The sequence below is a fragment of the Pecten maximus genome, chromosome 13, assembly GCF_902652985.1.
Source record: "Pecten maximus chromosome 13, xPecMax1.1, whole genome shotgun sequence".
NCBI lineage: Eukaryota > Metazoa > Mollusca > Bivalvia > Pectinida > Pectinidae > Pecten > Pecten maximus.
In genome coordinates this window covers 38,270,171-38,296,578 of record NC_047027.1, presented here as the reverse complement: position 1 = coordinate 38,296,578, position 26,408 = coordinate 38,270,171, and the positions used below count along the sequence as shown (strand labels likewise).

General features: G+C 38.5%; 1 protein-coding gene across 1 annotated transcript; it reads left to right on the top strand.

The window, feature by feature from the left end:
- Positions 1-423: 423 nt before the first annotated feature.
- Positions 424-9,070, top strand: LOC117341230 (peritrophin-1-like). Its single transcript, XM_033903087.1, has 4 exons — positions 424-554; positions 1,882-1,911; positions 3,673-3,837; positions 8,793-9,070. Exons 1-4 carry the CDS (start codon positions 506-508, stop codon positions 8,975-8,977), a joined length of 429 nt encoding a protein of 142 aa, XP_033758978.1. The 5' UTR covers positions 424-505; the 3' UTR covers positions 8,978-9,070.
- Positions 9,071-26,408: the final 17,338 nt, after the last annotated feature.

Genomic DNA, 26,408 nt, shown 5'->3' with positions numbered 1-26,408 from the left:
TAAGCTGCCTAACACTCGGCAAGCCTCGTGTTTGGCAACTTAAGAATCTTCCCCTCGGGTTAAGATTCCCCTGTCTCTCCCCCATGGGGGTGAAAGATTCTATTATTCTATGCACACAACCATGCGACATTATAGATTTACTGTGACGTCATACACTTATGACGTCACAATAATGATATATAACACGTGGCCTAAGATATAGGTGTATTTCATGGTATGGCAGGCCTGTTATATGATAAACATGTAATATGATTGTTATATTTGATGTGTATTAGATCAGACAAGTCGTTGGACTGAACAATTACAATACCCACTAATAGGTTGCATTTTAGAGCAGCAAAATTGATGCCGATAGCGCAATTGTCCATTTCAATGTTAATGAAACAATAACTACGTGGACACCAAGGTTCAGGACCCAGGCTGTGTCTATATAAACCCAGGCCAGAGTTTATTACACTAAATCATCAGCTCACAGCAAGTTTGGTACCGACTCCATTGAAACACAATGATGACTCCCAAGCTTCTCCTGTTCGCGTGTGTATCATGGATGTGCGGTAAGTTTTAACATTTCTAGACTTAACATGTTTATTTTCTAGTATTAGTATATGTTTTGAAAGCGCTTTGTAATTATACCAATAACTATAAGTAAGTTGGGCTTTTTATTAAGTTAATTACGTTACTTAAAAAATGTTAATTACTGTGATCAAAAATTAAATTTTAAAATTTCTAGAAAAAATACATATATAAAAAAGCACGCGAGTTAAATATCGTGTCGGTAAATAATGTATATATCTTAGAGTTGATTGCAGTGCTTATAAAATGAAATATTATTTAGTATTTTATTCAAAATTCATCATAATGCTGAAGTTTGTACATCTTAAATTTAATCACACTGCTCTTTGCTTCAAAATTATTTAATGTTACTTGCAATGCTCATAATCTGTAATACTTATTTGAAAAACAATTAAAAGTCTTGGACAATGCAACATTAGAATATGTTTTTTCAAAAGTTTTGATGGACCGTAAAATTACATCTCGCTGTCGCAGAATTGTCTGAATCAACGATTTGACGCGTTCAGACATGGAATTTTCCCTATAATACTAGAGTGATTTTCTGTACCTATTGAAACAAATAAAATCTTTATCTGACCCCTTCCTCCCTTTCTGCTTTTTACTTTTTTGTTCTCTCTGTGTCTTATTGAACACCATATAATAACCATAGTCTAGACGTTTAACTGTTAAATCCAAAAGGCATTTTGATTTAACTTGGTTTTTGTGTAAGTTATTTCCCTTTGTTTATTTCAGTTTTTGGTTTTTGATTTAAACATATTTTATTGTATCTTAATATATACATGGGAATTGGGCACAAGTTATCAAACTTATATTAAGCCCTTTCTCTATATAATTTTACATACATATAATACATTTATTTTACAAGATGACATATATTTACATATGAGAGAGAGAGAGAGAGAGAGAGAGAGAGAGAGAGAGAGAGAGAGAGAGAGAGAGAGAGAGAGAGAGAGTTTGGTTCTTGCTGTTCCTTACTGTAGTCCTCTTGCTCAATTTTCAACTACTTTTAAACTCTCGGCTTTCATACCTTAGAAATCTGTACTTATTATTTTTATTACACAATTAACGTTTCATTTACATATTTGAATTCATTTTTATTCAATAATGTATATTTTTCTTTGTTACAATTACATATATGTATGTACATGTATAGGGCGTAGGTTGTTCCGCTAAGCGATGCTATTTCTAAGCTTTAATTATGTCCTTATTTGGATAAAATATATTATTGTATAAACTTTTGTCCTCGAAAACAATGAGTAAGATGTTTGAAAATAGTCTATTATAATATCTAACTATTCTTTTTTACAGGTCACGTGATGGCTGTGCCAGCTCCGGGTGGTGAGTATGTTAACAGTCCAGCTTTCTTAACCAATTGCACGCGGACATTGTTATCATTGGCGATCTAGTTTTATAACGCTACACACTTTCATTTGATAAATGTTAACACATTTTTATACACCTATATAAACACAAGTTGAAAAGCTTCAACAATACTCCAATGAAAAGTTATGTGCAATCGTATAACTGTAAAACAGAACAGGAGCTGAACAGTTCCAATATATAACCTACTTCGGCTTGCAAAAGTTCTCGCGCAATATTTTGTTCTGACGCCATCCGACAATGTGCAAGTTCCGGAGAGAAATATGCGATAATAGTTCAATAACTATTTAACAAGTTGATAATAATTTGCCACGAAACACTTTCCTATATCATTCCCACCGCTTTTATTAACCTATTAAGAACATGACAGCTTCAGATGTTAAAAATACGGAACGTGTATACCAAGCGGAGCGAATATAAAGTATGAAAAGAATAACGTTTCATTTGTTACAGCTTTACATTCCATTTTTGTATTAACAAGAGCTCAATTTCAATCGGATTTTTTTTGTCTGATTAAGCCAGAAATTGTACATAGTCGCAATATTGTATCGTTGATATGAAATTTAGATGTTTGATGTGATTAAATTCTCAACTTCAAAAATTTGACAGCCTAAGTAGAGTAAATTGTAAAAAAAAAATGAAGGTATAAGGGTCCATATTACTTCATTAGTTCATGCAAGCAATACAATTTGTTAGTACAATGAACTTTTATAAGATGGAAAATTCTTATTTATAGCCATTGAAAATAATTTTCCCCATTTGTTGTCCCTTGGTTCAAAATATGTCTCCCCACATCTTCCTACCTGTTCGATGTTCGAATTACCTTATTTTCGGATATTACACGGATGTGTTTAGCTCCTTTAAAGTTTGTGTAAGTAATCTTAATTAATTGGATGAAAACAGGTAGGAGTACCAACATAATTAACTAAATTTGCAGTAGCATTTTGATAAATGTTAGGAAAATACATCATTCTTTATAATATTAAAGTAGGACGGGGGGGGGGGGGGGGGGGGGGGATGGTGGTGGGGGGTGTTCTTGGTGGGGGGAGGGTTGTTTTTTGATTTTGTTGTCTTTTTTTTAAATTTTATTTATTTATTTATTTTTTTTATTTTTTTTTTTTTTTTTTTTTTGATTAAATTTGTGACTTAAAATTATTCCCAACTACACATCACCACATAGTTACTCCATAGAAAATTGTCAGCATCTACAGTAAATCATTGATGATTTGAGAAACTACAGGTCCAGAAAAAACATTTTGGTATATTACATGACTTGCGTTGTGCAAATTTGAAGAAATTTTCTCGTTTTTAAAATTCAATATTCTTCTTCTATATAGATGACGTTTAACTTCGTTTAGATTAGACATGGGAGACTTGTAGAACATTTCTTATAAAGTATTCCACCGTGATATTCGGTGGTATTCCTCCAGATACATTTCCGGAAAGTCCGGAAAGACAACGCGATGTCGGAGTGTCGCTGGAACCAGTTTTGTGTATCTACCTGTACACATTATAAACAGAAACGTTTATAATTTCGGATTTTTATTCTCTCTGTTTGATTTCACATTAAAAACGCAGCCTAGCGGAGAAAACTAGTCTATGCCATGTCATCCATTTAGGAGGTCTACAGTTTCAGCCTTTATTTTAATGTTATCTTGTCGTTAGCCAAATACCCGATATCTATTGTTTTCTACTCGAGTCATGGTTTCTCATTTACAGGATTTTGCAGTGCAAAATCGAACGGTGATTACAAACATCCCAACAGCTGTGGTGAGCACATCAAGTGCAGCAATGGAATGGCCCACGTGTTTGATTGTCCAGTAAACCTCGTGTGGCATGACGGCCTGAAACGCTGTGAATACGTCAGCGACGATGCTGCTTGTAGTGAGTATAATGACAACAATGTTCTCAATTTAACTCATTCAACTTCCATGACAACCCATCTTGTCTTGATAAACACATGGATATAGATATATGTAGAAAGACACATGTAGACACATGTAGAAAGACACATGTGTATAGACACGTGTAGATAGACACATGGAGATAGACACATGTGTATAGACACGTGTAGATAGACACATGGAGATAGACACATGGAGATAGACACCTGTAGATATACACATGTAGATATACACATGTATATAGACACATGTAGACACATGTAGAAAGACACATGTGTATAGACACGTGTAGATAGACACATGTAGATAGACACATGTAGACACATGGAGAGAGACACATGAAGATAGACACATGTAGATAGACACATGGAGATAGACACATGTAGATAGACACATGGATATAGATATATGTAGATAGACACATGTAGACACATGTAGAAAGACACATGTGTATAGACACGTGTAGATAGACACATGGAGATAGACACATGTGTATAGACACGTGTAGATAGACACATGGAGATAGACACATGGAGATAGACACCTTTAGATAGACACATGTAGATAGACACGTGTATATAGACACATGGAGATAGACACATGTAGATAAACACGTGTAGATAGACACATGTAGATAAACACATGGAGATAGACACATGAAGATAGACACATGTAGATAGACACATGTAGATAAACACATGGAGATAGACACATGGAGATAGACACATGGATATAGATATATGTAGATAGACACATGGAGATAGACACATGGAGATAGACACATGGATATAGATATATGTAGATAGACACATGGAGATAGACACATGGAGATAGACACATGGATATAGATATATGTAGATAGACACATGTAGATAGACACATGTAGATAGACACATGAAGGTATACACATGAAGGTAGACACATGAAGATAGACACGTGTAGATAGACACATGTAGATAGACACTTGTAGATAGACACATGTACATAGACACATGTAGATAGACACATAGCGGTAGACACATGTAGATAGACACATGTAGATAGACACATGTAGATAGACACATGTAGATAGACACATGTAGATAAACACATGAAGATAGACACATGTAGATAGACACATGTAGATAGACACATGTAGATATACACGTGTAGATAGACACATTGAGATAGACACATGTAGATAGATAGACACATGTAGATATACACGTGTAGATAAACACATGAAGATAGACACATGTAGATAGACACATGTAGATAGACACATGTAGATAGACACATGTATATAGACACATGTAGATATACACGTGTAGATAGACACATTGAGATAGACACATGTAGATAGATAGACACATGTAGATAGACACATGTAGATAAACACGTGTAGATAGACACATGTAGATAGACACGTGTAGATAGACACATGTAGATAGACACATGTAGATAGACACATGTAGATAGACATGTGTAGGTAGACACATGTAGATAGACACATGTAGATAGACACGTGTAGATAGACACGTGTAGATAGACACGTATAGATAGACACATGTAGATAGACACATGTAGATAGACACATGTAGATAGACACATGTAGATAGACACATATAGATAGACACGTGTAGATAGACACATGTAGATAGACACGTGTAGATAGACACATGTAGATAGACACATGTAGATAGACACATGTAGATAGACACATGTAGATAGACACATGTAGATAGACACGTGTAGATAGACACATGTAGATAGATACATGGAGATAGACACATGGAGATAGACACATGTAGATAGACACATGTAGATAGACACATGTAGATAGACACATGTAGATAGACACATGGAGATAGACACATGAAGGTATACACATGAAGGTAGACACATGAAGATAGACACATGAAGATAGACACATGGAGATAGACACATGTAGATAGACACATGTAGATAGACACACGTGTAGATAGACACATGTAGATAGACACATGTGTAGATAGACACATGTAGATAGACACATGTATATAGACACATGTAGATAGACACATGTAGATAGACACATGGAGATAGACACATGGAGATAGACACACATAGATAGACACATGTAGGTAGACACATGAAGATAGACACATGTAGATAGACATATGTAGGTAGACACATGAAGATAGACACATGGAGATAGACATATGTAGATAGACTCATGTAGATAGACACATGTAGATAGACACATGTAGATAGACACGTGTAGATAGACACATGTAGATAGACACATGTAGATAGACACGTGTAGATAGACACATGTAGATAAACACATGGAGATAGACACATGAAGATAGACACCTGTAGATAGACACATGTAGATAGACACCTGTATATAGACACATGGAGATAGACACATGTAGATAAACACGTGTAGATAGACACATGTAGATAGACACATGTATATAGACACATGTAGATAGACACATGTAGATAGACACATGGAGATATACACATGAAGGTATACACATGAAGGTAGACACATGAAGATAGACACATGGAGATAGACATATGTAGATAGACACATGTAGATAGACATATGTAGATAGACACATGTAGATAGACATATGTAGATAGACACGTGTAGATAGACACATGTAGATAGACACATGTAGATAGACACGTGTAGATAGACACATGTAGATAGACACATGTAGATAGACACATGTAGATAGACACATGTAGATAGACACATGTAGATAGACACATGTAGATAGACACAGGTAGATAGACACATGTAGATAGACACATGTAGATAGACACGTGTAGATAAACACGTGTAGATAGACACGTGTAGATAGACACATGTAGACACATGAAGATAGACACATGTAGACACATGAAGATAGACACATGGAGATAGACACATGTAGATAGACTCATGTAGATAGACACATGTAGATAGACACATGTAGATAGACACGTGTAGATAAACACGTGTAGATAGACACATGTAGATAGACACATGGAGATAGACATATGTAGATAGACTCATGTAGATAGACACATGTAGATAGACACATGTAGATAGACACGTGTAGATAAACACGTGTAGATAGACACATGTAGATAGACACATGTAGATAGACACAGGTAGATAGACACAGGTAGATAGACACAGGTAGATAGACACATGTAGATAGACACATGTAGATAGACACAGGTAGATAGACACATGTAGATAGACACATGTGTAGATAGACACATGTAGATAGACACATGTATATAGACACATGTAGATACACACATGTAGATAGACACATGGAGATATACACATGTAGATAGACACATGTAGATAGACACGTGTAGATAGACACGTGTAGATAGACACATGTAGATATACACATGTAGATAGACACGTGTAGATAGACACATGTAGATAGACATATGTAGATAGACTCATGTAGATAGACACATGTAGATATACACATGAAGGTAGACACGTGTAGATAGACACATGGAGATAGACATATGTAGATAGACTCATGTAGATAGACACATGTAGATAGACACATGTAGATAGACACGTGTAGATAGACACATGTAGATAGACATATGTAGATAGACTCATGTAGATAGACACATGTAGATATACACATGAAGGTAGACACATGAAGATAGACACATGGAGATAGACATATGTAGATATACACATGTAGATAGACACATGTAAATAGACACATGGAGATAGACACATGTAGATAGACACATGTAGATAGACACATGTACATAGACACATGTAGATAGACACGTGTAGATAGACACATGTAGATAAACACGTGTAGATAGACACATGTAGATAGACACATGTAGATAAACACGTGTAGATAGACACATGTAAATAGACACATGGAGATAGACACATGTAGATAGACACGTGGAGATAGACACATGTACATAGACACATGTAGATAGACACATGTACGTACGTAGACATATAAGGGACGGACGTGTTGTGAAGAAAGTATAGAAAAGCCCTCACAGCAAGTCGCATTTTAAACAATAATTGATTTTTGCATTGTTTCTTTTCTTCTTTTTTCTGAAAATACAATAGTTGCAATTCTTATGATACCTTATAATGTCATTCAACTTACTTGACAATCTTTGATATTGTTACGTAACGTCATTAATGTCTGAGTAACCGTAAAGATGACTACACAAATGGTGCCTTATTATTACGTTATCAATGTCTGTGTAACCATAAATTTGCCGGTGTCCAGTTGGCATTCATCAGCTCATAACTTCCAACTGAAAGCAGTTCAATGCTTACACTTACATTTGAAAACGAATTTTAAAGACTATATCCAGGAATTTTGCTCCGACGATGAATGGACAAATTATGATCGTCAAAGACAAAACAGCCTTTTCAACAGCAATCTTTCGTTATCGCCGACGTGACAATTATGTCGTCACTATGAAAATGACGTCATAACAAATATTTGGAAGTGATTGATTCGTTACCTTCAAGTGAGTTTGGTAAAGTCATAAAGTGGGGCTGCAGTGTAAATGTAAACATAACGTCATCACTATCTGTGTAACCGAGAAGGATGACGATGCAAATAACATTTAACACATTTGACCAATCATTGCCATGGTTTGTTTTGTGGTATCGGAGTGTGTGTTCGTTTCTTGTTTTGTTCGCGAGACTACAAACTTTGCATCTAGATTCTTACAGATATTGACAGACCTCGAATGTGACTTTGATGATAAAATTACCTTCACAAGTGTGCTATATCATGAATTACTAAGTGAATTAATCTGTGATCTTCTTCTATAACACTTTAGATAGTTACAGTTGTGAAATAACTAATCCTATGTAACTTTGAATTACAGATAATTTGCCTTTAACTCTCCAGCGGTTCATACATGTTTAATCATTATCATATATGTTTGATATTATAGACAACCCTCCCCCTTTCTCTTGTGTGGGACGCCCGAGTGGTAACTATGCCTACCCAGGTGACTGTAGCAAATTCTACATGTGTTCCAACGAACACAAATGGGCCATGGATTGTCCAGCCACGACCCACTATGATGTTTCGCTCAAGGTATGCAACCACGTCGTGGACGCGAATTGCGTACTGTAATGTGGATATTGCCAAGACCCCGACCAACGTTTCATCAGTATTCCTTGTACTACCAGCAATGTTGACCATTCAATAAACTGATTTTCGGTTTTATTTGTTTCCGTGTTATTTCGAGTAATCATTGTACAATTTTGTATGTGCTTTAACCTCATTAATATAGCATGACGTTTTCTGTGACTCCGTCGGTACACTATCGAAATTACTCTCACAAAGAAATGTCTCAAGCTACGATTTTCAAATTTATCCACAAGGCGTGTCCTTTCATTAGATTTTAAAGCTGAATGTCCGTTCCAAGGGGCTTCTGTCTCTTAATACAAATGGGTCACTGTTGATATTTCTATCATTTGTCGAAAGTTACAAAAATAAAGTGGATAGTATCGAGGAGGCATCGACATGGTCTCGTAGACGTCCACCAGTTGACAAGGTCAGTGGTACAGTGGACGTCCCCCAGTTGACAATGTCAGTGGTACAATGGACGTCTCCCAGTTGACAATGTCAGTGGTACAATGGACGTCTCCCAGTTGACAATGTCAGTGGTACCGTGGACGTCTCCCAGTTGACAATGTCCGTGGTACCGTGGACGTCTCCCAGGTGACAATGTCCGTGGTACCGTGGACGTCTCCCAGTTGACAATGTCAGTGGTACCGTGGACGTCTCCCAGTTGACAATGTCCGTGGTACCGTGGACATCTCCAAGTTGACCATGTCCGTGGTACCGTGGACGTCTCCAAGTTGACAATGTCAGTGGTACCGTGGACGTCTCCCAGGTGACAATGTCAGTGGTACCGTGGACGTCTCCCAGTTGACAATGTCAGTGGTACCGTGGACGTCTCCAAGTTGACAATGTCCGTGGTACCGTGTACGTCTCCCAGTTGACAATGTCAGTGGTACCGTGGACGTCTCCCAGTTGACAATGTCCGTGGTACCGTGGACGTCTCCCAGTTGACAATGTCCGTGGTACCGTGGACGTCTCCCAGTTGACAATGTCCGTGGTACCGTGGACGTCTCCCAGTTGACAATGCCAGTGGTACCGTGGACGTCTCCCAGTTGACAATGTCCGTGGTACCGTGGACGTCTCCAAGTTGACAATGTCCGTGGTACCGTGGACGTCTCCCAGTTGACAATGTCCGTGGTACCGTGGACGTCTCCCAGGTGACAATGTCCGTGGTACCGTGGACGTCTCCCAGTTGACAATGTCCGTGGTACCGTGGACGTCTCCCAGTTGACAATGTCCGTGGTACCGTGGACGTCTCCCAGTTGACAATGTCAGTGGTACCGTGGACGTCTCCCAGTTGACAATGTCCGTGGTACCGTGGACATCTCCAAGTTGATCATGTCCGTGGTACCGTGGACGTCTCCAAGTTGACAATGTCAGTGGTACCGTGGACGTCTCCCAGGTGACAATGTCAGTGGTACCGTGGACGTCTCCAAGTTGACAATGTCCGTGGTACCGTGGACATCTCCCAGTTGACAATGTCAGTGGTACCGTGGACGTCTCCCAGTTGACAATGTCCGTGGTACCGTGGACATCTCCAAGTTGACAATGTCAGTGGTACAGTGGACGTCTCCCAGTTGACAATGTCAGTGGTACCGTGGACGTCTCCAAGTTGACAATGTCAGTGGTACCGTGGACGTCTCCAAGTTGACAATGTCCGTGGTACCGTGGACGTCTCCCAGTTGACAATGTCAGTGGTACCGTGGACATCTCCCAGTTGACAATGTCCGTGGTACAGTGGACATCTCCCAGTTGACAATGTCAGTGGTACCGTGGACATCTCCCAGCTGACAATGTCAGTGGTACCGTGGACGTCTCCCAGTTGACAATGTCAGTGGTACCGTGGACGTCTCCCAGTTGACAATGTCAGTGGTACCGTGGACGTCTCCAAGTTGAAAATGTCAGTGGTACCGTGGACGTCTCCCAGGTGACAATGTCCGTGGTACCGTGGACGTCTCCCAGTTGACAATGTCAGTGGTACCGTGGACGTCTCCCAGTTGACAATGCCAGTGGTACCGTGGACGTCTCCCAGTTGACAATGTCCGTGGTACCGTGGACGTCTCCAAGTTGACAATGTCCGTGGTACCGTGGACGTCTCCCAGTTGACAATGTCCGTGGTACCGTGGACGTCTCCCAGGTGACAATGTCCGTGGTACCGTGGACGTCTCCCAGTTGACAATGTCCGTGGTACCGTGGACGTCTCCCAGTTGACAATGTCCGTGGTACCGTGGACGTCTCCCAGTTGACAATGTCAGTGGTACCGTGGACGTCTCCCAGGTGACAATGTCCGTGGTACCGTGGACGTCTCCCAGTTGACAATGTCAGTGGTACCGTGGACGTCTCCCAGGTGACAATGTCAGTGGTACCGTGGACGTCTCCCAGTTGACAATGTCAGGGGTACCGTGGACGTCTCCAAGTTGACAATGTCAGTGGTACCGTGGACGTCTCCCAGTTGACAATGTCAGTGGTACCGTGGACGTCTCCCAGTTGACAATGTCCGTGGTACCGTGGACGTCTCCCAGGTGACAATGTCAGTGGTACCGTGGACGTCTCCCAGTTGACAATGTCCGTGGTACCGTGGACGTCTCCCAGTTGACAATGTCAGTGGTACCGTGGACGTCTCCCAGTTGACAATGTCAGTGGTACCGTGGACGTCTCCCAGTTGACAATGTCAGTGGTACCGTGGACGTCTCCCAGTTGACAATGTCCGTGGTACCGTGGACGTCTCCCAGTTGACAATGTCCGTGGTACCGTGGACGTCTCCCAGTTGACAATGTCAGTGGTACCGTGGACGTCTCCCAGTTGACAATGTCCGTGGTACCGTGGACGTCTCCCAGTTGACAATGTCAGTGGTACCGTGGACGTCTCCCAGTTGACAATGTCCGTGGTACCGTGGACGTCTCCCAGTTGACAATGTCAGTGGTACCGTGGACGTCTCCCAGTTGACAATGTCCGTGGTACCGTGGACGTCTCCCAGTTGACAATGTCAGTGGTACCGTGTACGTCTCCAAGTTGACAATGTCCGTGGTACCGTGGACGTCTCCCAGTTGACAATGTCAGTGGTACCGTGGACGTCTCCCAGTTGACAATGTCCGTGGTACCGTGGACGTCTCCAAGTTGAAAATGTCAGTGGTACCGTGGACGTCTCCCAGGTGACAATGTCAGTGGTACCGTGGACGTCTCCCAGGTGACAATGTCAGTGGTACCGTGGACGTCTCCCAGTTGACAATGTCCGTGGTACCGTGGACGTCTCCCAGTTGACAATGTCAGTGGTACCGTGGACGTCTCCAAGTTGACAATGTCAGTGGTACCGTGGACGTCTCCCAGTTGACAATGTCAGTGGTACCATGGACGTCTCCCAGTTGACAATGTCAGTGGTACCGTGGACATCTCCAAGTTGACAATGTCCGTGGTACCGTGGACGTCTCCCAGTTGACAATATCCGTGGTACCGTGGACGTCTCCCAGTTGACAATGTCAGTGGTACCGTGGACGTCTCCCAGTTGACAATGTCCGTGGTACCGTGGACGTCTCCAAGTTGACAATGTCAGTGGTACCGTGGACGTCTCCCAGGTGACAATGTCCGTGGTACCGTGGACGTCTCCCAGGTGACAATGTCAGTGGTACCGTGGACGTCTCCCAGGTGACAATGTCCGTGGTACCGTGGACGTCTCCCAGGTGACAATGTCAGTGGTACCGTGGACGTCTCCCAGGTGACAATGTCAGTGGTACAGTGTGTAGCGATCGAGTGACCTTGGTCGTATAGCCAAAACCCAGATTCTTGACTGAGGTTCGATGCGCATGGCCACTAATGTACAAATAATTAACTCACACTTATTATTTGTATATTTTGTTATAATAAATATAATAGAATGGCAGGAAAACGACGAGGTTTTTTACCTCCACCGCCGGGAAATTTTATACAAAGGGTCAGCTACTTGGATTCTCCCGTGACGAATTCACACGTCACATTCAGACACTGACCACCTTAAGACAGGCCGTTAGAAAAGGAAGAGTGAATGATTTAGCGTCAGTTTAGAGAGCTACTACTAAATGAAGAGAATACATGTACGCTGTTCTCTTAAAGTAAAAACGACAGCCAACGCGAGATAAGATAAGAAAGAAGGAGTTAGCCAATCGGCACATCGCTTCTGGCTACAGTTTAGGGTAGAAACAATATGGACGACTCGATTGACAGTTAACAAAGAACAAGAATATGGTACCACTTCATGTAATTTACACCTTAAGGAAACTACCATTTGACCAATACACGCACACAATCTCTCACTCGATCTACACACATGTAACATATGGAACCATACACACTCGCCACGTGCACATGGATTACATGCTCAACTTTTACACTTCAATGATGAAATAAAACACGTATTTGGGAAAATCCAAAACTTGATGTAGCTCTTGATGTGTTGGGAAGTCCCGACGTCTAATACACCACACGAGACCAAGTTAATACAAGATATATCTTTAAAAGATAAACGGCTTAGTTTTAATGCTAGTGGTTATTATGTAAAACTGATGGTGAAATATATTAACGAACTATTGTGTTTCAGCACGGATAACAAAACTATATCAGTTTGAATCATTTTTGGTAATAACAAGACAGCATTTAAATCAGGAATATAATTTTATTAACGTGTCATTTTAAAAGATAATCTACTTATTCAGCTTACATTCAATCTTAATTACCGCTGCATTGTGTTTAACTGCATATCTGCATTTTGCATTTACCGCTACATTGACCAATCACATACCTCATTTTGACCAGTAACGCCACCTGTCGCGTCATATCCGGGGCCAACGGCTATGAGAAAAAATCAGTCCAGCAACTAAGCGATCCTTTAATAACGAGTCTATTGTTTTACGACAAGACAACCGTATGGAAATAAATATCCACCAAAATGTTCCCCCAAAAGGTTCCCCCAAAAGGTTCCCCAAATGTTGTATGCGATATCTATTACATTTCAAGTCTAAAGAAGTGCGTACCATCAGCTGTTTTCTACCACAATACCCTGTGTTATTCAACTCTCAGACCATCAGTTAATCATTACAGCTGTTGATTAACAATCGTTTTATACCACACGTGGTATAAACTCTGTACGCATTTCGATTGCCTAACACGGCGAACTTTGACCCAAGCTGCAATTGTTATTGACGTCATCAATAATCTAATGACGTCACATCACCGGGTCCCGGACGTCACCGGTACACTTTATTTGCATACGCGAAAATTATACTTGGCCACGTTTCCCTTTGATTCAAGCCGATATTATTGTGGTAGAAACAGGTCACACGACTCGAAATTGTTGGATATGGAATTTATTTCACACTCGTAAGTTATTTTTTAAAAGTTGCAAAAAACACTCGCTAAAGCTCGTGTCTTTTGTAACTTTTAAAAAATAACTTACTCGTGTGAAATAAATTCCATATCCAACAAGCACTCGTTGTGTAACCTCTATTTCTACCACAATACCCTGTGTTATTCAACTCTCAGACCATCAGTTAATCATTACAGCTGTTGATTAACAATCTGTTTATACCACACGTGGTATAAACTCTGTACGCATTTCGATTGGCTAACACGGTGAACTTTGACCCAAGCTGCAATTGTTATTGACGTCATCAATAATCTAATGACGTCACATCATCGGGTCCCGGACGTCACCGGTACACTTTATTTGCATACGCGAAATTATACTTGGCCACGTTTCCCTTTGATTCAAGCCGATATTATTGTGGTAGAAACAGGTCACACGACTCGTGATTGTTGGATATGGAATTTATTTCACACTCGTAAGTTATTTTTTAAAAGTTGCAAAAAACACTCGCTAAAGCTCGTGTCTTTTGTAACTTTTAAAAATAACTTACTCGTGTGAAATAAATTCCATATCCAACAACCACTCGTTGTGTAACCTCTATTTCTACCACAATACCCTGTGTTATTCAACTCTCAGACCATCAGTTAATCATTACAGCTGTTGATTAACAATCGTTTTATACCACACGTGGTATAAACTCTGTACGCATTTCGATTGGCTAACACGGTGAACTTTGACCCAAGCTGCAATTGTTATTGACGTCATCAATAATCTAATGACGTCACATCATCGGGTCCCGGACGTCACCGGTACACTTTATTTGCATACGCGAAATTATACGTGGCCACGTTTCCCTTTGATTCAAGCCGATATCATTGTGGTAGAAACAGGTCACACGACTCGTGATTGTTGGATATGGAATTTATTTCACACGAGTAAGTTATTTTTTAAAAGTTGCAAAAAACACTCGCTAAAGCTCGTGTCTTTTGTAACTTTTAAAAAATAACTTACTCGTGTGAAATAAGTTCCATATCCAACAACCACTCGTTGTGTAACCTCTATGTAACTGACTATTATGACAAAAATAAGCTATGACTATTGAAACTAAATATGAAAATTAAATTAAAATTAAATTGCATACTGCGATTGGTCCTACGACTGGTGGTAGGTCATCGTACGATTGGTGGTGCGCTTAGTCGCGCAATGACTTACGATTGGAGAAGATTGATCGCAAGATCAATCGTAGGCAATCGAAGGCAATCGTAGGCAATCGTGCGATCAGTCGTGGCAACCTGTGACTGCTCGCACGATCAGTCGGAGCCAATCGCAGACAGTCGATCGATCATATAAAAAGACTTGTACCATTTTAGTATCAGTTGTGACCTCGCAGTACAGACGAATACATCAATAATATGCCTCCGAAGAAAGGCCGCGGAAAAAAGATGCTTGTATATCCGCCATTTTGTTACCTGTACCCAGGAAAGTGGTTTGCGAGGTAAAGACTGGTGGTGCGACCGATCGTAAGGTCGTGCAAACACTCGGGACAGGTCGTGACTGATCGTACGACCAATTGTGAGGTCGTACGATCGGTGGTACCACCAATCGTAGAGTGGCACGACCAGTAGCACGACCAATTTGCGACTACTTGGCCCGCGATCATGCACGACTGGTCCTGCGTTCATGTGCGACTGGTGGTACGACCGTTCTGCGACCACTTGCGATTTAGAATCGCAGGTCAGAAGTTTTGAGTATGACCATCGACCTTGCTGCGACTGATTTAGCGCGTGCGATCACCCACGACCACTGCGACTAGTCGTGCGCTCATGCTACGATTTCCCTGCGATTCCGATTTTCTTCGGTCGCAACTAGGTCGTAACCTGGTCGTAGGTCCGGTGTGACTGGGGCTTTACTGCGAATTTTACATCCAAAACACAATAACCTTTGAAAATATCGTCGCATTCCTCCTTCAGGACACTATTTTCTTTAATTGGTCCCTTCGCCTGTCCAGATTCCTCATTTGCATACGGGGTTTAAAGGTCATGAGGTTATATATTCGGCTGTCGCCAGGTCACATTTTAGGGAATTCTGCATATACAGGACATCATTTGCGAGAGACTATCAAAATAGCATGATTGTTATGTGGGTGATGAAACTGACATTTCATTTTTTTCATCTTAATCATTTTGGGAGTTAAAAGTTCCATTTTATCTTCATCATTTTGGTAGTTAAAAGTGCGTTTTAAAATCGGTATAAGGTTTGAGTTTCTGATGTTAGCTCTCAAAGTTTTTTTGTTTTTGTTTTTTTTTTTTAATTTTGGCGTTGACACAAATAAACTACTGGTTGGAAAGACTCCCAAAGTTTTGTCCTTTCTTTCTCATTTCAATCAAATTCCTTCCTTCTGTAAGCCTGAAAGATAGCTTGTTTGTGTTAGGTGTTTACGCACGCACTAACATGGCGATGATCACATCGGTTAAAAGTTTATTGTACACTATATACAATATGTGTATGGTTGTAATAGTTAATTTAATCAGATATCCTTATTTACTTACATAATGTGTGATCCTCATGAGAGTTGTGTTGCATAAATAAACAATATTAAGAAGAATACTTTACAATGTGCTAACACTTGGACATTGTTGACACTATAAACCAGAATAAAAAGTTAAACTATTTAGATAATACATGTAGTATAACGCGCAAATCGTTTCGCAATTTTCAGTTAAGTATTATTAGAACTTTTATAATTACAAATGTAATTTGATTACTAAACCTGAACACAATGGAATTAATGTAATACTGGATCAAACTGTCTTCCATAACTATAATGACTATACATTAGATACACATGTCTGAAGTAAGCTATGCCCGTTTGGTATACATTCCACTTTCCCTATTGTAGCTGAGCTGATGTGATGACAGATTTATTCCTGATCTACATTTCTTTCTGTTTGTCCTGATTTCAGCAAATGGACGAAAGTTGGTCATACAAGGATTCTGTTCTAACTTTGGGACAAAAGTATGCTACTGCATTTCCCCTTTTTCCTTTTAAGTATGAAAGGTCAAGGCCATTGTCGGATACCTACGGTTGATTTGCACTACACATATATGTGACTGCAGAGTGAGGACATTTCATGACGCTGTCGTATGCAAATGGCGACTCAAAAATATAAAGCAAATTTGTTTCAGGTTCCATTCGAACAAGAAATATACTTCGTAAAATATAAGCATGCTTTAAAAAAAAAAAAAAAACTAAACTAAACTAAAAAACACACAGGATAATCGATAACATGACTATTGATATTAAATATTGATTAAAAAAATCGCATAATTATGTCAATTTTCCGGGCATTGTATTGTTTACCAACATGCACACGAATACAGGCTATTGCAGTCGTTGAACTCAAATGTCTCAAATGTCTGTGTGTCCATTCATACCAAATATATCGTATAACATATATCGTACCTTATACCTACTATGCTATTTACATATTAAAATATATACATATAACTACGTAATAATAACTGTACATGTGAGTATGTGTGCAAATGTGAATATATGTGTATCATAATATATATTTTATTTGCAAATAGTAATTTTTGTATATTGGTTATTTGTGCAAATTTACAATGCTGTAGCCCTTGCGAAGTACCTATATCTGGGATCAGTGATATCTGGATATAAACTTGTAGTTACCAGATTTTAATTAGTTTTACTTTACCATTTAAGAATACTAGACTGCGTATACGTACTAAGCTCTTCACCTAGTTAATATGTAGTATCTGTTGAAATCGTTTATTCGTACAAATGTCTATATACCAGTGGCTACATATAAACATTGTATGGGTTTATATATTTGTATAGATATTTAATTTTAGTCATAATATAGCGTACAAGATACACCATTAGTAAACCTTATTCATGCTTTCTTCAGAGTACATGTGGTTATGTGTGAGCATGCTTGCACGCATGGTTATACAATAGCGTTTATATAAGTATCATTGATTCAATTGTTTTCTGATGAAATGCAGTTTTGTTTTTTCGTCTGACCAATCATTTTGCGAATACCTTTAAGGGTGGTCAAGCATCAATAATTTGCTGTTATTTATCTGGAGCGCTTTATGCATATCGTCCAGTATTAATTAAATGAAATATAGTTAAATTATGCGGTAATTAAATGGATTGTAATTTGAGATAAATGCCTCTAGAATTCGGAAATTAATTCTCAACCACCCAGTAATGTAAATGTAATAGCCTAGCACAGTTATATGTACAACGGATTTTGTCTTATTATGTATCATTCCCCTTCATGCAGGTCCCCTCTCCGAATCGTATGATGGAACCAATTTCCGTCATTTACGTATTCCGTATTATTTTACCCTCCTTCCCAACTGTATCCACTTTCTCCCTGCACAATAATTACCCCCCTGTCACATTCCTAGCACAGAAACTGTTTATGCATTCTTCATAAATACTAATCGTGCCGATTACTACATTTCTTATCCTATCCAGACACTAAATACACTCATACTTCTCTTAGGGCCATCCTCAGTAACCTGAATGCCTATTTGCCATAGTTTGTATTGTGTCCGGATAGGTCTTTTCTATAATCGCGCTTATTCCCCATCATGCTTTTCCACTTACATCACCAGGTCTGTAATTATCGACATTTTATATCTACTAGTTATGTTACAAGTATTACGATTCCTAATTCACACGCTACGAGTTGCAAATAAACTGAACCATTTACTTCTATTACAGTTTCAGACATGTTCCAAATGTAGTAAAGAATGTTCTATCTCCTTCTTCTAACTTATGTATCTCTTTTCTATTAATCAAGCTGCTGCTCCTTCTCTGTGGCGATATTGAATGTAATCCTGGGCCCCAAGAGTCCGAGTCCGATTTATCATCCATCTCTTCATGTTCGTCCAATTTTACAACATTGTTTAATGAAGCTAAGTACGCTTTTGTTCACCTTAACGTACAGAGTATTAAGCAGAAATACGACATACATTTGTGTACTCTATAGCGAACTATACAATCTCGATATTCTATCGTTTTCTGAAACCTGGCTCACTCCCGATGATACTGCTTCAGACTCCGACTTTCCCGGGTTCTCTTCTCCTTATTGTTACTGTAGACCAAATAGACAAGGAGGGGGAGTGTCTGTATATGTCAGTAACAACTTATCGTCAAAACGTAGACCCGATCTAGAGCTACCCTCTATTGAATGCGTATGGCTAGAACTTAATTTAGCTGGAAAACCTACTTTATATGTAACGTTTTATAGACCCCCAAACGCCCCTGTCTCTTGCTGGGATCACATTGCCCATTCCATTGAACTTGCATTTAACACTGGAATTTCCAATATTATAATTACTGGCGATTTCAATGCAAATCTCTTAAGCGATAGCAACCACTCCACACATCTTCGTAACTTACTAACTACTTTAAACCTCACGCAGAGCGTCGCGAGCCCCACCTTCTTCACTGAATCCTCCTCCTCCCTCCTTGATATAGTATGTGCTACCGATCCATCATTAGTTAACATTTGTCATGTTGGCGAAAGCTTTCTCGACCAACCTTCGAGATACCACTGTCCTATTTATGGTAGTATCAATATATCTAAACCTACCCAAAAATGTTTTAAACGCAGTATATGGCTATACGACCATGGTGACTACAATGATTATAGAGATAGACTTTCTCAAATCGACTGAGACACTATATTTTTTTTATGCTGACATTGGCAAAAGCACAAACCAACTTACCGATATTATACTCAGTACAGCCAAAAGTGTATACAATTCAAGACTATAACCGTAAGAAATAATTCTCCTGCATGGTTAACCAACATGGTAAGGTGAATGATACGCAAAAGAAAATACCTACATCGTAAAGCTAAACGATCTGGAAATGAAGACGATTGGGCTAATTTTAGAAAACTCCGAAATCTATGTGTTAATGCTATTCGTAAATCCAAAAGTAATTACTTTAATAAACTCTATAATAAGTTAAACAATAATACTAACACTAGTGCAAGGGATTGGTGGAAAATTGTAAATAACTTCATGACTAACTCTTTTTAAAAAAAGCTCAATTCCCCCTATCACTGTAAACAATAGCATTATATATGACGATCTGGAAAAAGCTGATGCATTCAACAATTTCTTCTCTCAATCAACCATTAATGACACAAATATTCACCCTCCTAACCTATTTCAACCTCCTCACACCCTTACTTACATTGTTATCTCTCGACAAGACGTTCTCGACGCAATACACTCTCTAAACACCAGAAAGGCGGCTGGTCCTGACTTGATAAGTCCTCGATTGATAAAGGAAGCCGCCGATATTTTAAGTTACCCTCTACAACTATTGTTTAACCTGTCACTTACCTCATCTACATTTCCGTCTCCCTGGAGAAAAGCACATGTCACACATGTTTTTAAAAAAGATGACCCCTCTGTTATCAGTAACTACCGTCCAATATCTTTATTGTCTATTATTGGCAAATTAATGGAAAGATGTGTATATAAATATGTCTACAATTTCCTTATCGATAAATCACTTCTAACCCCGTACAAATCTGGCTTCAGATCTGGTGATTCTACCATCAATCAACTTCTATCAATTTCCCAGGATATTTTCTCTAATCTTGATAAGGGTAACGAAATCAGATTGATATTCTGTGACATAAGCAAGGCGTTTGACCGGGTTTGGCATCGAGGCCTACTATCCAAATTAAAATCCTTCGGAATAACTGGAAATCTCTTTTAATCGTTGCCAGTGTAGTTATCAACGGTAAGCAATCCAATTTAGCCTATATTACAGCGGGTGTTCCGCAAGGTTCAATCCTTGGCCCACTATTTTTCTTAATTTTCATAAATGACATTGTTAATAACATTAGGTGTGCCATAAAACTGTTTGCTGATGACACATCTCTGTATGTCATCGTTGAATCTCCACATCTTAGCGCTAACCTGTTAAATGATAACCTTAGTAAAATTAACGAATGGTCTAAAATATGGCTTGTTAACTTTAGCCCTTCTAAAACTCTAACAATGATCGTAAGCAAAAAAAACGAACAAACCGATCCACCCCTCCCTATTCATGAATAATACCATACTTACGGAAGTCACTTCACACATACATCTAGGTATCACACTCTCAGCTAACGGAAACTGGACTGATCATTTACAGCACATTATAAGTAAAGCCTCTAAAAAACTTGCTGTCCTTAGAAATCTCAAATTTAGCATTGATCGGAAATCCCTTCAAACTTTATACTGTTCATTTATTAAACCTTTACTAGAATATGGAGACATTGTCTGGGACAATATAACATTAGGCCAAAGTAATTATTGGAGAGTATTCAACTTGAAGCTGCTAGGATAATTACCGGGGCTACAAAACTTCTGGTTTGGATACTCTTGTTAACAGAAGAAGAAAACATAAAATTATTAAATTTCATCAGATGGTTCATGACCAATGTCCTACCTACTTAACAAACTCGCTTCCAGCTCGCCACTCCAATATCCACTCCTACAACACAAGAAGTGCCGACTCCTTCAAACTTATTCCCTGACAAACTAATCTCTTCAAAGACTCTTTCTTTCCCTCTTCTGTTGTTCTGTCGAACGCACTCCCGGAGGTCATAAAAACTAACACCTTCATTATTAATCTTAAAAAATTCATCAATGCTGGCACTGAAACCGTACCCTTATATTACTATCGTTGTAAAACTAGACACAGTCAGATTCACCACGCACGACTCAGGATGCATTGTAGTTCTCTGAACAGTCATTTAGATATACACAATCTAGTTAACAGTCCCCTGTGTTCATGCAACTTATCTGACGAAACTACAGAGCACTTTCTTCTTCACTGTCCAAACTACCAGCACATCAGAATTCAATGTTTTAGAAACTTACCTCCCGACTACAATGTTAACATTCTATTTAAGAAATAATTAACGATGATTCGTGTATTATTGCAGGATATACAACGAGGACGAGGATATTTTGCAATTAAATTGATAACGAAGGCCGCAGGCCTGAGTTATTAATTAAAATTGCAAAATATCCGAGTCCGAGTTGTATATCCTGCAATAATACACGAGTCAAAGTTGATTATTTCTATTCTACCATGTACTGTTTAGTTCTGAGATCGACCTCTTTCTAATAGAAAAACAGCAAAGAAACCCCGGGAAAACCTTATTTCTTGAGTATTGCATTATTTGTTGATGAAATATACAGGCAATACAGTACTACGATCAAAAGCATCTATCATATGGCATTGATTTTGAAAATTAAAAAAAAAAAAAAGAAAAAAAAAAGAAAAAGAAAAAAAGAGGGGGGCCTCCATAGGATTCGAACTCGCGTCGTGATAACAATGTATTGAAAGACTAACCCATTAGCCCACTCGACTACAGTAACCTTTTATGAAACGGGTGAATTTTAGATATATAAAAGTGTAACAGCCGTGACTCACGAGCGTGTATTATTGGCACGAGCGTGTATTATTGGAAAATAATACATGGTTTTAAACCAATCAAAACTGGCGTTGCATAGCAAACATGGTAGAATATATGGTAACCCTGATATGCCAGACCAGTATAACGAAAATATCTTTGATATTGTTCAAACATTTATTACACACTCTAAAAGATTCTAGAGTCACTGGTACATGTCTAACATCACATTATAATGTGTGCTTTTTTATATGCGCAATATCTATACGTACCGAAAACACCATACGATTCCATACCGCAGACCTGGTTACCGATATAAGGTTGTAAGGTTGTAATACAATTATTTTGGTTAATACATGTGCAAATATATTTATATATATATATATATTAACAAAATAATCCTATCGGTAAATCCATGTAACAGTTTCCTCTTCTCAACCCCACACGCTTTCCTCCCCTCCCCCGCACCCCCTCACTACCTGTATTAATTAATGTAGTCCACTTTGTCAGTACCGTCATTTTGCCAATATGTTACAACTTATGGAGACAGATTAATATAAGTACACTGTACTTGTTTCTGAATCCGATCATTTTCATTTATGTTGCTGTACTACATGTTGTATTGAATCACAAATAAAATAAAATTTAAGCTAAATGTCTATTTGGTCGATTTCGTGTCCTCAGTAAAGAAAACCAAATCATCTCTCTGACACCCATAGAGAGTGTAATATTTTGTGTATTCGTATATTATTACCCTTTGTTTGTGTAGATATATAATTAGTTTTGCTTGGCAGCTTTGTCTACGAAAATCCCCCTATTTTTTTTTTTTAATTTCGCTTGAACCTACAGCCATATAGTCAAAATATTTTTATAAGTAACGATCGCAATTGATTTTACAACAGTTTAATTTTCGTTTAATGTTAAGATGTTTTTAAGAAATAAATTTGGTGTTTATTTAAGAATATATCCATTAAATATTGAAATATCTAGCATGAGGCGTAAGTGATAATGTTGGACTATAACTGTCTTCTCGTTAACAGGTAAATGGTTCATTGTAATAACCGATCGCCTATAGCGCATTGCGTAACTTTTCGTTTCCTAATAATTGATAATTACTTAACAACATTTAGGACACGTCCAGTACAGTACTTAAACGCAGGTTCGACTTTATTACACTAAAGGATCCGCACACAGCAAGCTTGGTGCCAAAGATACGCTCACAGCAAGCTTGGTGCCAAAGATACGCTCACAGCAAGCTTGGTGCCAAAGATCTGTTCACAGCAAGCTTGGTGCCAAAGATCTGTTCACAGCAAGCTTGGGTAATAAGATCCGCTTTCGTTTACACAGAATGTTGACTCCCAAGCTTCTCCTATTGGCATGTGTCGCATGGATGTCCGGTAAGATATTTGATCAGTTTGTCCAACAGATTTAGAATTTAGTCAATGTTTTAGAGAGCGACTTTTGATATGACAACGGTAGTCCTTCGAGAGAAGCGAGGATTTAATGACTTTTTATGGGTTTATCAGCAAGTGAAATGAACATTTCGATTTAACCTCAATATGACTAAAAAGTAATGTAATAGTTAAATTACATTGTTAAAAATAATAATTATTTGAACGTTCTTTACAACATAATATACATTTTAGTTTACAACAAGGTTAGAATATGAATTACAATTCTTAAAGATGCTACAGTGCTGACCAAGAGTAATTATAATAGAGAATCAAGAATTCATACAATACCCAAAGTTAAATACTTTATGTTATTACCACCCTCCAAAGGTTTAGGCTTCAAATGGTATTTTTTGACTTCAATTGTATGTATAAACATGTTAATAGGTTAAATGATATTAATTAATTAAGGTTACAAATCGTATTTACATATTTTCATTATTAACATTTTAAACAATTCGAACGTGCTTGGTTGTTGGATTATCTCTTTGAACGTTGTCTGTGTCTATACTCGAGTAATTCAATTTGATAAGAAGGATGACGGCAATAATGGAATGTAAAAAATAAAGGGAGAATGGAAAATGTATATTTACATATATAATAGGAAGAAACAAGAAATATCTTTAAAAAAGATAAACGGCATAGCTTTAATGCTGGTGGTTATAATGTAAAACTGCTGGTGAAATAAATTAACGAACTAATGTGTTTCAGCACGGTTGGCAAAATTAGATCAGTTTGAATCATTTTAAGTGATGATAAGACTTCATTTGAATCGTGAATATAATTTTATTAATGTGTCATTTGAAATGATACATCCACTTATTAAGCTTGTATTCAATCGTAACTTTGTTTCGGTTTTAACTGCATATCTGCATTTTGCATTTACCGCTACATTGACCAATCACATACTTCATCTTGACTCCTGTCGCGTCATATTCGGGGCCAACAGAATATTAGACGGCTTTGCCGAAAAAAATATGCAGATACAAAATGAACAACAAAGAAAAAATGCACACGTTAGCATCACACCTAGCAGGGCCAACTAAAATTAGAAAATATTTTTTTTCATCAATGAAATTTGGTTTTGGAAACAATATATAGGTTACTGAAGTCAACTGTAAGCTAAATTTTCATTGGTTCCTTTATAAAACCATGCTATTTACCATTCATAGACCCCAGGTCAACCGTAAAAATTGAATTTGAAGCAAAAATCATACCAAGGGAGACAAACCCCTACAACATTATTATTAAAATTGGTGTGACACACCACCAAAAAACGACTATGTTTATAATTAAAGATACACCTGTACTAACCGACCCGATTTTTTTTTATAATTAAAGATACACCTGTACTAACCGACCCGATTTTTTTTTATAATTAAAGATACACCTGTACTAACCGACCCGATTTTTTTTTATAATTAAAGATACACCTGTACTAACCGACCCGATAATTTAGCCCTCGTGACTGATTAGTCCATGCAAAAAGTCTCGGGTATCTTTTTAAACTGTTTCATATACACGTAGGCAATATACCTATTGGTGAATATCGACTCGTCTGTCAATCAAAGGTCAACACGACATGACACTCTGGTGGAATAACTGTCATCATTTTTCTCATTTGTTGGTGTTAATAAGTAAGTTTTGCCACGGATGCAATTCTATGCATTTTTGTGACAGTGTGAAGGCTGTCGGCGCTGTAACATTTTTGTGACAGTGTGAAGGCCGTCGGCGCTGTAACATTTTTGTGACAGTGTATAGGTTGTCGGCGCTGTAGCATTTTTGTGACAGTGTGAAGGCTGTCGGCGCTGTAACATTTTTGTGACAGTGTGAAGGCCGTCGGCGCTGTAACATTTTTGTGACAGTGTGAAGGCCGTCGGCGCTGTAGCATTTTTGTGACAGTGTATAGGTTGTCGGCGCTGTAGCATTTTTGTGACAGTGTGAAGGCTGTCGGCGCTGTAACGTTTTTGTGACAGTGTATAGGTTGTCGGCGCTGTAGCATTTTAAAGAAATATAATATCTATTTGCAAGCCAATTAAAATACTTGGACAAATTGAAGGCTTGCTTATTTCAGACAAAAGACTGACCAATTGATCTGTTCTATCATAACAAGTGTACCATATCAATGGTCATAAATGACGTCACCTGTCATGAACTGTTCATAGCAAGCATCTTTCTTG

Bases quoted from the DNA above. Each gene is read 5' to 3' on its own strand.
- LOC117341230 (XM_033903087.1), top strand. From the start codon at position 506: ATGATGACTCCCAAGCTTCTCCTGTTCGCGTGTGTATCATGGATGTGC. The intron at 1,912-3,672 runs GTGAGTATGTTA...TCTCATTTACAG, and splicing joins GGCTGTGCCAGCTCCGGGTG to GATTTTGCAGTGCAAAATCG. The intron at 3,838-8,792 runs GTGAGTATAATG...TTGATATTATAG, and splicing joins CAGCGACGATGCTGCTTGTA to ACAACCCTCCCCCTTTCTCT.